Raw genomic sequence first — 16,881 nt, 5'->3', positions numbered from 1 at the left:
TGCAAGGGTAGTTGCAATTAGCTACCTCTGGTGTTTACAGAGAACCTTGGGGGCCAAAATGGACCACAAAAGTGAAGAATGTTGCCTGGAGATGTTTCCCCTTAACTTGGGTATATAGAAAGATCAGCCCTGTTCAGTGTTACCTATTCTCCCTGTTTTTTTATAGCCAAGAGTGACTGTGTCTAGTTTCAGGTAACATTTTCTTATCCTAGGGTCCATGCCACATACTTTCTCTCAGAGCCCAATCAATGTTATCTTAAGGCAGCGGTAGGCAACTGCTCCAGGGGCCATTTTTTGAGCAATGTATCACCACATGCGAACCAGAACCAATTTGATGCCATAGAATCATAGAGTTGGAAAGGACCTCAAGGACTATCTGGTCATTACTAGTTTGACCTGGCTTTAACCAATTTCCTTGCTTTTTTGATTTGGGGTTTGGGAGGTTGAGGGGTGACAGGAAAAATACACCTGTGGGTTTTTTTTTGGGGGGGGGGGGGGTTAGGCTGTATCTGCACTGCAGAAATAATGCAGTTTGACATTGCTTTAACTGCCACAGCTCACTACTATAGAGCATTCTCGGTGGGATGGGTTTGTAGTTATTGCAGCACCAGTGCTCTCTGACAGAGAAGATGAAACATTTTACAAAACTACTAATTCCAGAATTCCATAACATTGAGTCATGGCAGTTCATGTGGTGTCAAACTTCATTAATTCTGCAGTGCAGATGCAGCCTTAAAAGGAGGTTGAGGCCAGTATTGTCACCTTTTCCTAACAGACAACGTGGTCTCGTTAGCTTACTATATGTCTAACCCAATGGGCCACACCTTCCCCACCCCATCTTAATGGAAAGAAGATGACTACAAATGGGCAAGAATGTATGCCTTCTGGTCTCTGGTGGTACATTGCTGGGATCCAATCAATCTCTTAACAAAAACAGATCTCGGCAGAGGCTAAATACCACACAGTTAACTCTGATTTACAGGCTTCACTTTAGTAGTCAATATAAAACTGTTTCTGTTTTATCCATACTGAACTGTTCCTTGATCTCAACCAAACTTCCCTCCTTTCCCCCAGCTGGCCAGAACTCAAACAACTCATTATCTACCTTATCATTCTTTCCCTATCTGATCTAGGGATTCAGATTGACTCACTATACAGTATTGTCACCTTTCACAAACAGACACCATGGTCTCATTAGCTTACTATGTCTAACCCAATCCCATCAGGCTAAATGCTTCTAGGTACCAAACTGGTATCAGTGAAGACAAGACAATGAAGACAAGTCGATCCTTCTTAGTTCTGAGCAAGATTTGGAATTATAAGTATCACACTCACCCTAATTTAGAAATGCCCTCAGATTTTAATTGTGCTTTTTCAAGTGTTTTTCAGGAAAGTGATAAGCTAACACTGCAATATTTATTCCTATTTCTTTGTCTAGTGAGTGTAATAGCCAATCGTGCTAATGTGTTCCAAGCACCTGGTCAAATAGTTTTAACAGATATTAAGATCTTATCTTGCCTGTTCATACAAATGGTCATTATATACCCCCATTAATTGTTCAGGAGCCACTAGGACTCCATCCTTTGTAGTGCAGAGAAGTGTGATTAAATAGTTTGGGAAGTGGTAATTTCCCAACAAATTAAATCAGAATGGCACAGTGTGATTCCTGTTGTACTAAAGCTCCCATCAGCTGTGGCCAGCATAGCCAATGCTGCAGAATACTGGGAAGTGCAGTCCAACAGAATCTGGAGGATCACATTTTGCCTGCTCCAGAGTGATATGAACATGTAGTAGTTGGCATTTGATCTTACTGAAGAAACAACAAACCATAGCCTCCCTGATCTATTTAAATCCAGAGCATTCAAATCTGAGAATATCTGCAGCATAAAAATATTTTACAAAATAGGCTATGAAAAAGGCATTGGCTGATATTGGGCTGACTGGGAAGATGGATTAGATTGGTACTCCTCAAAGTGGAGATCCATGGTCCAGTGCCGGTGCAGGAGCCATTCTGGTTGCTGGAAAGCTTCCCGAAATGAATGAAACCATTGTAGCCAAAGGGTACAAATAGATACCAGTCCCTGGCACACTAGAAAAAAACATAATTGCCTCTCCCCCACATCAGACAGCACTGGATTAGATGTTGACCAATGCAAACATTGCGACATGCCATTCACTCCTTCTGGAAGACACTGTTTCCTAAACTGCAATGGGTCCTGACAGGGCACTCACAAATTGTACTCAGCAGGGAAGTTAATTTAGCTCAACTGGGAGCAGCAAGAGGACTATGGTAATGATAGCTGAGATCTCACCTATGTATAACAGGTCCAAGAACTAGAACTCTCAGAATGCAAAATATAACTTAGGCCCGTTCCGCACGGGCGTAATAGTATGGACTGGGTCCATACTAGGGTTAGAAAGGGGCGTCCCTAACCCTACTACGGATCGAGTCCGTACAAAATGGTGGCACCTGTTCCACATGGGGGCCGCCATTGCTACGTCACCACTGCGCCGCCTCCAAACGAGGTGGTGCAGTTGTGACGTAGTGGCGCCGCACCAGGGTGCATAGAGCGCCCTTTCCGTGGCGCCAGAAGGCGCTCCGAAATGGAGCTCCTTCCGGGATTTGCGTCGCTGGCACAGCCTTTGGACGGCTGTGCCAGCGAGGCAAGGCAGAAAGGGGCCAAGCGGCATGAAGCCCCAAGGACACCCCTTTCCAGGCCCGCAGCCTGGAAAGCGGCGGATTGGGGCCCCAGAGGCTGCTGTTCTGGCAGCTGAGGTCCCGATCCGGCAGAGAAAGGAGCGCCTACAGGCCGCCCCAAAGGGGCAGTCTGTAACGCGCCTTAGTTTTATTGATTCACAGCAAAAGGGAAAATCACCATTCACACACACACACACACACACTATTGAAATTAAAGGTAGTAGATTGTAGCAAGGTTGAAGTAAGGGCTAAGGCAAAACTTTACCAGTCCAGAAGCAGAACTCCAATCAGGGGATGATGAAAGTGACAGTGGCTCAACAAGATTGCCTGAAACATGAGGACTGGGAGTAGCCAGCCTTTGCTGAGAGGTCAATGTGAAATCCAGCAACATTCCTGCCTGATTTCAGACTGACCTGTGAGTGCCAAGGCAGGCTTTTTATAGAGACTTGAGGCAGATGGGTGGATTTTCCAGGAATCCCAGAAACAATGGGATTCCCACCTGGTTGATGGTTTTATCTTCAGCATTACAAAAGTAATATTTTTGGTTGATGGCAGTGATATTAATTTAATTGAGCAGTAATAAGATCAGGGCAACTCCAAGGAGTATGAGATAGGAATCAGGTGTGGAAAAGTACAATGGAGCTAGCAGAAGCATTGGCGTACTGCTTTAGGTTTGACAAACTTTTGTCTGTGACCTTCAAGTGGAAATGCATATGGCGGGGGGTGGTGGTGGTGGTGAGAGGCAGCAATATTCACAGCAATAAAAGTGCGAACCAGATGGGCAGGAAGGAGCGGGCAGAAGCCACTCCCAGCCCAAACACCGCAGTGACATGGCAAACACACACTGCAGCCCCAAGGGCATCTCCTGTGGTGGTCTCAAAAGGAGTGAAAATGACCCACTCCTTTTGGGACCGATTTTGGGCTGCCTTAGGTGGCCCCAGACCTCACCTTTCAAGGTACATGCGTATGGCCTCTCTGTGACTGCTATTATAATGAAATATAACAAAATATTTGTACCCCAAAATAATGCAGGGTATGCAGGTTGTGCTAACCCTGTGCTATCATCATAGGCTTTGATCAAACCTTGGAAAAGCAGATTACAAATAAACCATATTATTATTATTATTATTATTATTATTATTATTATTTGCTCACTACCACTGCATGTATATACATCCACATTCATGTGCAAAGAGAGCTGTAGCTTTGTCTGTAAAGGAAAGAGCTGCTCATCTAGAAAAGGTCACAGGCTGACATGCTGTAACCCAAATATCCAGTTATGGAGGATTTCTAGGCATCTCATTGATAAACTCAGATTTGGAATGTTATCTGCTCCTCCTCCTTTTCATTTTAATTGCTTTAGTTTAAGGCTAACAAGTAGTCCTCCCTGTCTACATGCTTTACTCTTTTTTTCTGTGAGACTTCCAGGCATGTAAACAAGTCATTGCTACAAGATTGTGCATGCAGCATGTTCTATAGGCAAATGATATGCATGCTGAGCTATTTACTCAGAAACCACAAAGGCAGCCGCAGGTTTTACTTTTGTATTTCCGGTACACTAGAACAGCACCTCTACACCACCAAGCAAAGACAGACAGAAAGACAGACACATACTTTGAAACCTCAAAATCTAAGTTCCCTTTCCTACATATGCACACTTTCTGGCTGTTGGAACTTGCCTTGTATTAACAGGATATTAAAAAGCATATTAAATAGCTCGGTACAGATTAGGCATCTTTTTATATCCTGCAAGTAGCCACAAGAGGGTGATTAAAGAGGAGTAAAAAGATGTTTCCCTCCCTGTTTATCAAGCAAATGCGTTCGCTGGGATTCTTCAGACCTGTGTTAGATCTTGTGAGCACAGATCTAACAACAGCCATTATTATGCTTAAGATTGTTGTTATTAACTGTCCTTGAGTCAACCTTGACTCATGGCGACCCTGTAGATAAGACTCCCTGTCTTCCACTGCTTTCTTAAGTCTTTTAGACAGATGCCCGTATTCTCCTTAATAGAATCTAGCCATCTGGCGTGTGGTCTTCCTCTCTTTCCACTACTCTCAACCTTTTCTAGCATTATTGTCTTTTCTAATGAGTCATGCCTTCTCATGATGTGGCCAAGTATGACAGCTTCAGTTTGATCATCTTGGCTTCTAAGGGTATTTCAGACTTGATCTGATCAAGGATTAACTTGTTTGTCATTTTGGCTGTCCAAGGTATCATCAGCACTATTCTCCAGCACCATGTCTCAAATGAGTTGATTTTCTTTTTATCCACTTTTTTCACTGTCTAGTTCACACATCCATACATAGTGATGGGGAATACCATGGCTTGGATGATTCTTACTTTAATAATCAATTGAATATCCTTGCACTTTAAGATCTTGCCTAGTTCTTTCATCACTGCCCTTCCCATTCCTAGACTTTTTCTCATCTCTTGATGGGCATCTGCATTCTGATCAATGTTTGATCCAAGATATGAGAAATCTTTAAATCTGCCTGAGTTTTGAAATCTTCAGGGAGTGACCCAGCATGTCTGCTGAGGACATAAGTGAAGTTTTTTTTCTGGGTGTCTCCCAGGCTGTGGGACTCATTGCCAAGGAAAAAACCCTTTCTATTGTCTTTCTACCAGCATTTTCATTCTGCCAAGCTTTCAGCAACAGATTGGCTGCTAAGAACAGTACTTTTCCAGAGTAGGTGCTTTATATTTTTAAAACAATTACTATTTTAATTAATATGCATTTAAAATTGTTTTAATTAAATTGTATTTTGATATTATAATTTGTTTAATTGTGCTTTAATACCATATTTTACTGCATTCTTGTTTCTACTGGTTTTTAAATTTTGCTGTGAGCCACCTTGTGTCCCATTTCCAAGAGAAAGGTGAGATATGCCACAGGATGCTCTTCATCACTCCAGCTGACATCACTGAATAAGGCAGAAGCTGAAGTATCTCATATTTATTCATATAACTTTGTTCTTGTGTACGTTCAATTAATTTCCAACTTTTAGCGACCCTACAGTGAGCCTATTATGGGGTTTTCTTGGCAAGATTTATTCAGAAGGGGCTTGTTTTTGCCTTCCTCTTAGCATGAGAGAGTGTGACTTGTTCCAGCGGGTTTCCTTTGCTCAGGAGAATGCTATTATTATTATTATTATTATTATTATTATTATTATTATTGGAGTTGGAGTTTGTTGTGGGGTCCTTGGCTTGAGGCTATGGAATTCTGGGAGTTCCATCTCTCCCTCCAGCCTCCTGTTTCATTTCCTTCACATCTGTCATCTGGATTGAAATCTACCTTCCATCCCTTTCCAGTTTCATGTGAATGCTAGACTCTGCATCTGCACTGGGGAAATAATCCGGTTTGACTTCACTTTAACTGTCCTGGCTCAGTGCTATGGAATTCTGGGAACTGTAGTGTCCTGAGACATTGAGCCTTTTCTGCCAGAGAGCTCTGGTGCCTCAGCAAACTAATAAATTTATTATTATTATTATTATTATTATTATTATTATTATTATTAAATTATTTTAAAAATTAATTGTTATTAATATTAATATTATTTTAAAATAAATTATTATTATTATTATTAAAATATATTATTATTGTTATTGTTGTTATTATTATTGGAGTTGGAATTTGTTGTGGGGTCCTTGGCACGAGGCTATGGAATTCTGGGAGTTCCATCTCTCCCTCCAGACTCCTGTTTCTTTCCCTTCACATCTGTCATCTGGATCTACCCTCCATCCCTAGCCTCACCTGAATGATAGGGAATGTCACCTATCTCTAAATGCCCTCTGCTTCATCCAAATGTATCACCCACTGACAAAATTATTGTTATTGTTATTATTATTACTGTTATTATTTTGCAGTGAAATAATTAAATAATAATAATAATAATAATAATAATAATAATATTCTTTCACTGCAAAATAATCAGTGTAGAAACTGCAGTTCTACTTAGAAGTAAATCCTGCCTCCACCTTGGCCCCACTTTGGAGGACGTCCTTCCCCCCACACCCAAAGAGTCCTTTAGAAACTTTACTAGCCCCACTCTCACTCGTTGCCCCCCTCTTTTCCCTTTCTCTCTCCCCCGATCTCCCCCCTCCTCGCCAGCATGTCTCCTGGCCACGTTAAAACAATGCATTCATTCAGGGGGGAGCACCGGAATCAAATGGGGCAAAATTGCAACCTGGGGGTTTTGCAATGGTGTACCAGAGCACAAGCAAAGTGTCATTCAACACCAGACCAATTCGCAGTGAATTCGGAGCGAGCCTCAATGCAAATCCTGTCAACTCACTTATTTAGCGAACTCTCCAAAATGAGGAGCCAGTAAGGATTCAGTCTGAAAGCACCGCGGGAGCCCCACAGGAGGAGCTCCTATTGAAAGGAACCAGGTGTGAAAATAGATTAACGTTATAACATGAATACGCATCACTCGATTCGCAGTCGCCCTGGATCTGGGCTAGTAAAACCCCGTTTGATAAACGCCATAATAGTGCTGCAGTACAGGCGTTTAACCACTGCGCCACCAAGGCTCCAAGGTGACTAGACTGAAGCTGTCGTACTTTGGCCACGTCATGAATAGGCACGATTCACTGGAAAAAACAATCATGCTAGGAAAGGTGGAGGGAAGCAGAAACAGAGGAAGGCCGCATGCTAGTCATGGGTATGAATTTGCAGGACCCGAGCAGAACAGTGGAGGATAGGGAGTCCTGGAGTTGTCTCATCTACAGGTCGCCATGGGTCGAGATCGACTCGAGGGTGGAGAGCAACAACAACAAAAGGTTTTTTAATGTTAAAAATACAGCTCTCCCCCACCTTATGAGGCCCTGCAGCCAATGTACTATTGGCCAGATGTCCAAATCACAAAGGAGGAGAAGGCACTGCAAAACGGAGGACATTATTTGAAAAGAAAGTAGGACATGACCAAATACGACCTAAAAGCACTAGTAGAAAGTCATGCTTCATAGTCAGGCTCGAAATGGAGGCCATTTTGAAATTCCTCCAGGGCAGAAGGTGGAAGGAGGGCCCTCTGGTCGCCCTGGCCTGTGTGGGTGTGCGGGAACCCCATTTCTCCCTGGCCGAGGCGTCACCTGGGCCCTGAGGGCCAGGAGGGTGTTCTCTTTCCCTTGCCATGTGAACAGGGAGGGGGTTTATCATGGTGACTACAGATAATCCTTTTCCAGGACAACTCCTACATTTCAGGCTTCTGTTTTAGAGGAATCCAAAATGTCCTCCATTTTCAGTCTAAGAAGCCAGAATTGATATTTCTGTGTTTTGAGCTTTTCTTTGGTCATGTCCTGCATTTTTCTTGAAGGCCCTCCCTTTAGAACCTAAGAAGCCTTAATTTACATTTCTATGAGTGTTTGTCACTTTTCTTTGGTCATGTCCTCCATTTTTCTTGAGTGCCCTCTATTCAGAGCCTGACTAAGAAGCCTCAATCTATATTTTTAAGAGTTTTTCGCTTTTATGTGGTCATGCCCCCCATTTTTCTTGACCGTCCTCCCTTTTCAACCTAAGAAGCCTTTTGTGTTCTGGGCTTTTTTTGGTCAGGTCCTTCCATCTTTCTTGAAGGCTCTCCCTTTGGAGCAGTGATTCCCAAACTCTGGTCCTTCAGGTGTTTTGGACTTCAAGTCCCAGGTCCAATGCTCTGAGATTCTGGGAACTGCAGTCCAAAATACATGAAAAGCCAGAGTTTGGGGAATGACTGCTGGAGCCTAAGAAGTCTCCGCTGGTATTCCTAGGAGTGATGCCTGCTCTTCTTGGGCCAGGTCCTCCATCTTTCTTGAACATCCTCTATTTGGAGCCTAAGAAGCTTGAATTTACATTTCCAGGAGTGTTTTTAGCTTTTATGTGGTCAGGTCCTACATGTTTCCTGAACGTCCTCTATTTAGAGCCCGACTAAGAAGCCTGAATTTATATTTCTGTGGGGTTTTTTAAAGCTTTTATGTGGTCCTGCCCCCCATCTTTCTCCAAGCAAGGATTCCCAAACTCTGGCCCTTCAGATGTTTTGGGCTTCAGCTCCCAGACAGATTCAATGCTCTGAGATTCTGGGACCTGAACTCCCCAAATGCATGGAGGGCCAGAGGTTTGGGGGAGCCCCTGCTGCTTGGAGCCAGAAGCCTTGAGGGGCTACTGCTGGCTGCCTTCCTGGGGCCAGGTGCCCCTTTCCCAGCCAGTGCCTGGTCCTCCTTTGCAGTGAGGAGGAGGAGGAGGACCTGAGCCCCCCCCCGTCACCCTGCTGGGAGGGGAGGAGCCCCGGGGAGGCCCCTCCCTCTTCCCCGCCCCTGGGCTGCCTTGCCCGCCTGCCTCGCTAGCTCTTGCCTGCCTCCCTGGGAAGAGGCGCCTGCAGTGCTGCCCAAACTTTCCTTAAAGTCCCCGGCCCCGCGGACCCTCCGAGGCACAGCGCTCTGCTGCAGCTCCTGTTGCTCCTGCTGCTGCTGCTGCTAGCATCGCTCCCTTCTTCGTCTTCTTCTTCCTCCTCCTCCTTGACTGAGCGGAGGAGAGGCGAGGCCCGGCTGCTGGAAGGAGGGCGCTTGGCTGGGGCTGATGCAATTCTGCCTCTGCTGCTGAACGGAGCCCCGAGAGCCAGGACCCCAGGAGCTCAGCCCGGAGCGGCATGGAGAGGGTGGGTAAGGCCCCCTGGCCCTCCCCAGCTCAAGGCATAGGGAAGGACCCTCGGACTCAAGGGGGGGGGGAAGGTTGGTCCTGCAAGAAGGAGGACCCCTGCATAGAAGTAGCAAGCCCTGCCTCTTAGCCCTGAGCCAAAGGGAGGGGGGCATTTGGATATTCCTCCTAGACTTAAGGTGGGAAGGGAGGACACGTCCTGCAAAAAGGAGGATCTCTGGTCACCCTGCATAGCAATAGCAAGCCCTGCCTCTTAGCCATACGCCAAAAGGGTGACCAGATGTGGTCTTCCTGGAGACAAGGTGGGAAGGGAGGACATGTCCTCACAAAGGAGGACCCCCTCTGGCCCCCTGCATAGCAATACAAAGCCATGCTTCCTAGTCAGGCTTCAGGTGGAGGAGATCTTGACATTCCTCCCAGACTGGAAGAGCTGTTCGGGGTCGGGGGTGTCCTTCTCCTGGGGGAAAGGAGGAGCCCTCCCTGCTGGCTCTGCTTCCTCGCCATGCTCCAGACCAGGGCCTTTGGACACTCCTCCGGGACAGATGGCGGGAAGGGAGGCTGGGTCTTGGTCACCCTCCAGGTCAAGGAAAACGCATGCTTCCCAGTCAGGCTCCTCATGGAGGAGGGCCTTTTGACATCCCTTTGGCATCCAAGGTGGAAAGGTAGGCTGTGTCTTGGGGAAAGGAGGACCTCTGGTCACCCTGCATATAACTATCAATCCACGCTTCCGAGTCATGCTTCAAATGTTGAGATTCCTCCTGGAACAGTAGGACACTCGCTCCTCCTGGGAGCTGGGAAGGAGGACCCCGGGTCGAAAGCCATGCTTCCTAGCTGTGCTCCAGATGGAGAACATTTTGACATTGCTCCTGGAGAGAAGGTGGGAAGGGAGGGCATGTCCTGGGAAAAGGAGGACCCCCTCTGGTCACCCTGTACATATAGTAAATGTAAATCCGTGCTTCTTAGCCATACTCCAGATGGAGGACATTTTGACATTCCTCCTGGAGAGAAGGTGGGAGGGTAGGATGGTCTCCTGGAAAAAGGTGGACCTGTGGCCACCCTGCTTCTAAATCTAAGCCTGTGCTCAAAATGGAGGGCCATTGGGCATTCCTCCTGGAGAGAAGGTGGGAAAGGAGGACCTGTATATAACTATAAAGCCATGCTTCCCGGCCATGCTTGAAATGTTGACATTCCTCCTGGAGAGAAGTCCTGGGAAAGGAGGACGCCTGCTCCCCCGGGGATACAGTAGTAAACATAAATCCCTGCTTCCTAGCCATGCTCCGGATGGAGGGAGGGCCTTTGGAGGGAAGGTGGGAAGGGAGGAGGGCGTCCTGGGAAAGGGGGTCCTGTGGGGTCCTTGCCTCTGCCTCTGCCCACCCCAGAGGGTCCGGGGGCAGCAGGAGGAAGAGGAGGGGGCAGAGCCTTGGGGCTGGCTGTGTGTTGGGGGGAAGAGGGGAGACCTGGTGCCCGGCCGGGAAGAGGCCTGGGTCTCCCTCTGGGGCCAGCCGGGGGGTCGGAGGAGGGCTGTAATTTTCCACCCGAGGAAGGGAAGGGAAGGGAAGGGAAGGGGAAGGGGGCGGAGCGTGGAGCGTGGAGCAGCTCCCACGTGGCAGGCTGATGATGATGAAAGCCCCTGCTCGCCTCCTCCTCCTCCTCCTCCTCCTCCTCGGGCTCCTGCTCCTGCTCTGCCTGCGCGCATCCCTTGCCGCCGCCTTGCAAGGCTCCTGGGCTCTGGGCAGAGAGGGGATGGGTGCCCCCCTCCCTCCCTCCGCTAGCGAGTGGCTTTGGAGGACCCACTGAAACAAGTGACACTGCTTGCCCATAGGGATACATAGGGGAAGACTTGCTCCTACAGATACATAAGGGAATACATGCCCATAGAGAATCATCGGGGAAGACTTGCCCATAGGACAACCATACTTGCCCAGAGAGAATGATTGGAGGATACCTGCCCACAGGGAAACCTTGAATACTTGCCCAATGTTTCCCTATAGGCAAACATTCTGAAATGATTCTCTGTTTGCAAGTATGGCTTTCCTAGGTGCAATTACTGTCGTTTGTTTTAGTACATCCCATGGTTTAGCAAGGCAGCTACTACCCCAGTTTGCTCAGAATAATGCATGCCGTTGATGTGGTGGCAGTGGTGCCTTCAAGTCACTTTATAGCGACCCTAAGGTGAACCTATCATGGGCTTCCTTGGCAAGTTTCTTTTTTCAGATTGGTTTGCCATTGCCATCCTCTGAGGGTGAGAGGATGTGACTTACCCAAGGTCACCCAGTGGTTTCCATGGCCAAGTGGGGATTCCGTTTTACCAAGGGCTGGCAAATGCTTTTCACTGCCTGCCCATGCAGTGGGCCCATGCAATGCAGACATTTGAACACATTTCCTCAGAGAGTGGTGGAGTCTTCTTCTTTGGGGGTCTTTAAACAGAGGCTGGATGGACATGATTGTGAGTTCCTGAATGGCAGGGGTTAGACTAGATGGCCCTTTTGGTCTCTTCCATCTCTGTGGAGTTTGTCACACTGGGGCTAATTTCAACATTAAAGAGAGATTAAAGCGCATTTAAAGCATCCTGCAAGTAAAGTGAAAATGGCAAGTAATTGCACAGATGCTTACCACATGCAGTTACACGAATAAAGGAGTTTATCGCATGGGGAAAACCCATGCAAAAACGAGATTCAAAAGCTGGGGGGGGAACCCGCAAAAGCAGGTTGATTTTCACACAGGTCATTGTTAAAGTAGTGTTAACCCAAATAGAAAGTAGACAAAAGCCACTGCTTTTTACTTTCGGGATTTTCTGAAAGTAAAAAGGAGTGGCTTCTGTCTACTTTCTGTTTGAGTTAACACCACTTCAACAGTCATGTCATATGAAAATCAACCTGCTTTTGCAGTTTTTTTCTGATTTAAACCCCCATTTCTGCACGGGATTTTCCCTGTGTGATAAACTCCAAAGTGATATTGGAAATGCATTGTTGCATAAATCCCGAAAGTAAAAAGATGTGTGTTAATGCTTCTTTGTGAGCACTTTAATGGCAGGTTTTGTGCGATGTTTTGTGAAATTGTTTCACGTAATTACACAGTTTTTCTGGGACATTCACAGGATAAACTCCCAAGCTCCTTTGTGTGATAAACTCCTGTGGTTCTATAATCTGGAGAGGATTCCTCTATGAAAAAAGGAGTCCCCACTTGTTTTTCCAAAACTGTTTGCTTCACATGATGCCTTATATCCTCATTCTGACCTGGTCAGGGTAATGTACACAAACACACCCCCTGCTTTAGAACAAGGCATCCAAATGTGAAAGGTGTTCAAACAGCTCGGGATCAATGAACAAAATGTATGGCAGTGATTAATCATATTGCTATGGCAATCACAACAGGTTGGATGGCTTTTACAGCCCTCTCCCCTGAATGAATGTGGTAGTTCATGCCTCACTTGTAATACTAGTGTATGAAGTTTGATCAAAGAGACTGAAAATCGTAAATGCAGTAAGGAAGATGGACAAATAGGAACAAAGGACTCTTTAGAGCTCAGAAATAGTGATTGTCCAATGAGAAGGGAAGAATGAAAGAGAAACGTTTTCAGTTCACTAAACCACTCCCTCAAAAAGATCAGAAAAGCAAAAAGGTTAGCATATTTTGTTGCAGCATAAGCTTTTGTGACCCAGAGCTCATTTTGTCATAACCTGAACTGTAGGCATATACATTTTGAGATAGGGAAGGGATATGGTAACCTACACTCTCTCAGTAAAGTCTTTTGTGTGTATGCTGCAAGAACCTCTCTAAATGATCAGAGTTTGTATAAATTTGTAGAACTTGTAATCAGAATTTGTAGTAAGAAAGAATTTGTAGAATAATAAGAATTTGCAGAAAGTAGAAAGTTACTTCCAACTATGCAGAGCAAAATTCCACCAGGATGCTTACTGTGTGGTCCACTGTGTAACCATTGCAAACTGGCATGGGCTCATATATGTCTATGTCTGTGTCTATGTATACGTGTGTGTGTGTGTGCGTGTGCGTATGTATTTACCCTGAGATTATCATATCCATCAGTGGAAAGTGGCCAGCACAGGCTACATAATCATATTCATGCAACATGTTTCAGGAACAAGCTTTTGTTGTCACTGATGTGGATGCTTCTGTAGGATGCTTCCCAATTTCCCATTTCTGGGCTGAGGGCCTTAAATAACCTGTCAGGCACGTGATTCTTGGGAAACATTCATTGCATTGCCTTAGACCTGAGTAGTGAATCAGTGGCAACTGTAGGGATCTGATTACTGTTAACGTAACAGTTTGGCTGAGCTGCCTGCCAGGATTGTTTCCATAGTGTCAGGTAGAATCTATCTCCCCCCCCCTCCAGCTTTCAAATGTCCCCTCCCAAAGTCACTGCCAACTCTTCTTCCAAGGTAACTTTGTTGGCTTTCCTGCAGGACTTCTGATCCCCTTACTGTTGGGTTGGTGCAGTTGCCAAAGTCTATTCGGCTGAGTGAGACAGGAAAGTTCTGTGCACCAGGCCAAAATGCAGGAGAAAGCTCATTGCTCTTGTCGCTTGGAGTAGGGTGGGCTGTCCACCGAAGTAAGTGGGTAGGGGGGAAGGGTGTGCTTCAACAAAAGTGGCTCTGAGACACTGTGTCATCCCTGGGCACAGCTTCCGCGTGCCCCCTTTGTGAGATGTCCCTGCTCTTTGAAGGGATTTTTGTTGCACTTCCTTGTTTTTGGCATGGCCAAGCAAAGGGCTTTTCTGCATCCCAATGCACTAGGGATTTGTTGGCAGGACAAGGTCTGCTGAGGGATGAAAAGAGAAAACATCGCTAAGGCCTCTGTCCAGAATGAGAGGCAACTCAAGTCAAGTTTAGAGGCGGAGTTCGATCCCATATCACATAACACTTTCTGTGTATAACTCCTTTCCTGCCTGGCTGTGTAAGATGCAACTTCTCTCTGCTCCCTGACGGCTGGAGGGAGTGTCTTTCACGAACTTCCTCACATTCAGGATCCTGGAACAGAAAAGAGTCCTCTGTTCCCCTCTCTCCTCAGTGTCCCCTCTGGTTTTCTGCAGCCCTCTGTGTCTTCTTTGTTGTGCCTCCACCTTGGCTCCTGTGGCAGTTACTTTGCTGCAGGAGAGTGTACTTACAATGTCCTCTTCAAAGTAAAATAGACAAGCTTGCTCTGAGAAGGATCCTGAACTGTTTAGATTTTTTTAAAAAATTGGGGGCAATTTGTTAGTTGGACTGGTGTTTTGAATTCATTTCTGATTACAGGAACTGGGCTTTGAGGACAGTGGAGTCTAATATTATACATGTCTCACCTTTTTTGTTGAAGAAGCCTATTTCCTGGTTACAATGTTGTGGAGAATTCACCTTTTACCCTAAACAGGTGATGATGAAAGATATACCTAGTAGCAGTCACACATTCTGGGCCATGTTCATTCGGAACTTGAAAAAAATGAATTCTGGGCCAAAGGTACCCAAAGTTTGTGCTGAGAAGTGTTGTATAAATGCAACACTTTTTTTTTTTGGTTTTGTCAGTTACAGGGAAGGCCAAAAAGCTTCCAGCTGAACTTGATAAATTAGCTGCATTTTTCCTTTGTGTCTCCTAGAACTTGCTAAAAATTTCTGGCGTAACTTTGTGTCCAAAGGTGATACAATATTGTCTGCATGTTTTTAATAACAGAAGCAGCTGCACATTTAAATAGTCAGGATGTGGACTTTTCTACCCAGTTGTAGTGTCAACCACCAGAGATAGGTGACTGTACCAGGTTATTCTGTTTATGTCACCTTCCGGGGGCTTCACCAACTACCCCAAATACACAAAATCCAGAGAAAACAGAACCAACAGGAAATGGTCAGAATTTCATTTTTGGTTTTGAAAAATTGGTATTTTAAAAAAATGTTAAACAGTATGGCAAGGGTCAGGGCTGTAATGTATTTAAAAGGTGAATTGCTGCTCCTAGAGACTTCTCAAAGAGACTACCACCCTCTTTAGCCAGAAAAGGGCCAGTTCGGGGAGTCTGGAAGGGCTGAGGGTCATAAAAACAGCTTTGTGGGGACAGATGCTACCTTGGAGTTGTGCTTTGCCCAACCCATGCTACTCTGATCCCTACTAGTCTCTTACAGTAACGCTCCTCTTTACAAAGGCTTTTTATGCCTTCCTAGTCCTCCTTTTCCTCCTGATTCTCTGTCGAGTTAATTTTTTTGTAGCAGCATTGTCATTTGGAGGGAGGCAAACATGGGCTGGAGATATACCAGCTTCCAGTATCAGGTTGCAGCATTATTTCTGTAGTAAACAGTGCGATAAACCTTGAGCTAGAGAAAGAACAAGATTCTGTTCTAGACTATCCTACCATAGCCATGTGTGCCTGCCTTCAACAGGCATGATAAACTACCGCTGCCTCTAGAATCCATTATTGAGCACGTATAAACAGCAAAAAAGAGAGAAAAGTAGACAAGAGAGAAGCCTGCTATACCAGCAACCTTTTGAATGTTAAAAAACCCATAAATTTATAAATCTGGTCAGCAAAATGGAAATCATGAGAAAAGCAAAAGCTGGTGAAAGAAAAAGAATCTCTATATCCAGTTTAGAAGCAGCCTTCGGGTAGTCTCTAGAAAGTTCAAAATGTTTTTGTTTACCTACATAAGGTTTACCTGACCTGATTGTTTCAATTCATGTATGACTAGTATTAATTTTTAATAAAAAGTTTGCTAAAACATATTGAACTGTTCTTCATTTTTGGTGGTGTACGAATCTATCCCTATTCTTTCCAAGTTATTTCTGCCTCTGGTACCAAATTCTGCCTCTGGTACCAAATTTTCTGTTAAAGAGGTAATGCATGGGAGCATGTCTTTGTTAACTGGGGCATACCTGTACTGTACCCAGAGCTTGAAAAATTAGACATTTTTAGGACAACTTCCATAATTCCCATGATGAATGCTGGGATTTGGGATTTTTAGTTCAGAAAACATAACTTTTCCAAGCTCTGCTTCCTTCATAATGTCTACTGCTATTGTATCTCTCTTGCCTTTCTCAGCATACAGTTCCTCCCTCTGTGTCTTCTCCAAGGACTCACTGGTTTGGGCCATTCCTCCTACAGAGATTGTATTCTCCTGTGAAGTTTGAGCATCTCAGTATGTTGTGACATGTCCAAGATAATTTGTGTTGATCTGGAGCAACAATCACCCCTTTGTTTCAGCATAGGAATCTCTGCTACAGAGAGTGCTTCCAGATAGGTCCTAGCATTCCTGATCGAAAGGTATCATTCAGCTATGGATTCAAGGCTGTATTAAGACAGGTCCTAAAGCAGGGGTGGGAATTATACAGCTAGTGGCCCCCATGTAACAGACAGACCTTCTCCCTTACCCCCCCCCCTTTTAAAAAGAGTGACTGAAAAAAAATTCACCCAAAAATAGCCTTGGAGAGAGGGGTTCATCTGGGGCTATAAATTCTGATTTGGAGGCCCTGAAAGAGCAGGAAACAATAAATTGAGGGTGATCAGAAGTTACGTCTGGTGATGCAAAACATAAGTTCTAGTTTCTTCTGAGTGTCCTTGTTATGCCCACTGAGAGTCAGA

General features: G+C 45.3%; 1 protein-coding gene across 2 annotated transcripts in view; it reads left to right on the top strand.

The window, feature by feature from the left end:
• Positions 1-9,154: 9,154 nt before the first annotated feature.
• Positions 9,155-16,881, top strand: part of SLC6A9 (solute carrier family 6 member 9) — an 89,683-nt gene continuing 81,956 nt past the window's right edge. For both annotated transcript variants that reach the window (XM_089514981.1, XM_089514980.1), the window contains exon 1: positions 9,155-9,324. In XM_089514981.1, the coding sequence (XP_089371107.1) occupies positions 9,316-9,324 (9 nt within the window). In that variant the 5' untranslated portion in view covers positions 9,155-9,315. The remainder of the gene's footprint in view (positions 9,325-16,881) is intronic.

This window comes from Sceloporus occidentalis, unplaced genomic scaffold (genome assembly GCF_023333645.1).
Source record: "Sceloporus occidentalis isolate IW3139 unplaced genomic scaffold, rSceOcc1.0.p SCAF_3, whole genome shotgun sequence".
Lineage (NCBI taxonomy): Eukaryota > Metazoa > Chordata > Lepidosauria > Squamata > Phrynosomatidae > Sceloporus > Sceloporus occidentalis.
This window is presented reverse-complemented; position numbering and strand designations above follow the sequence as displayed.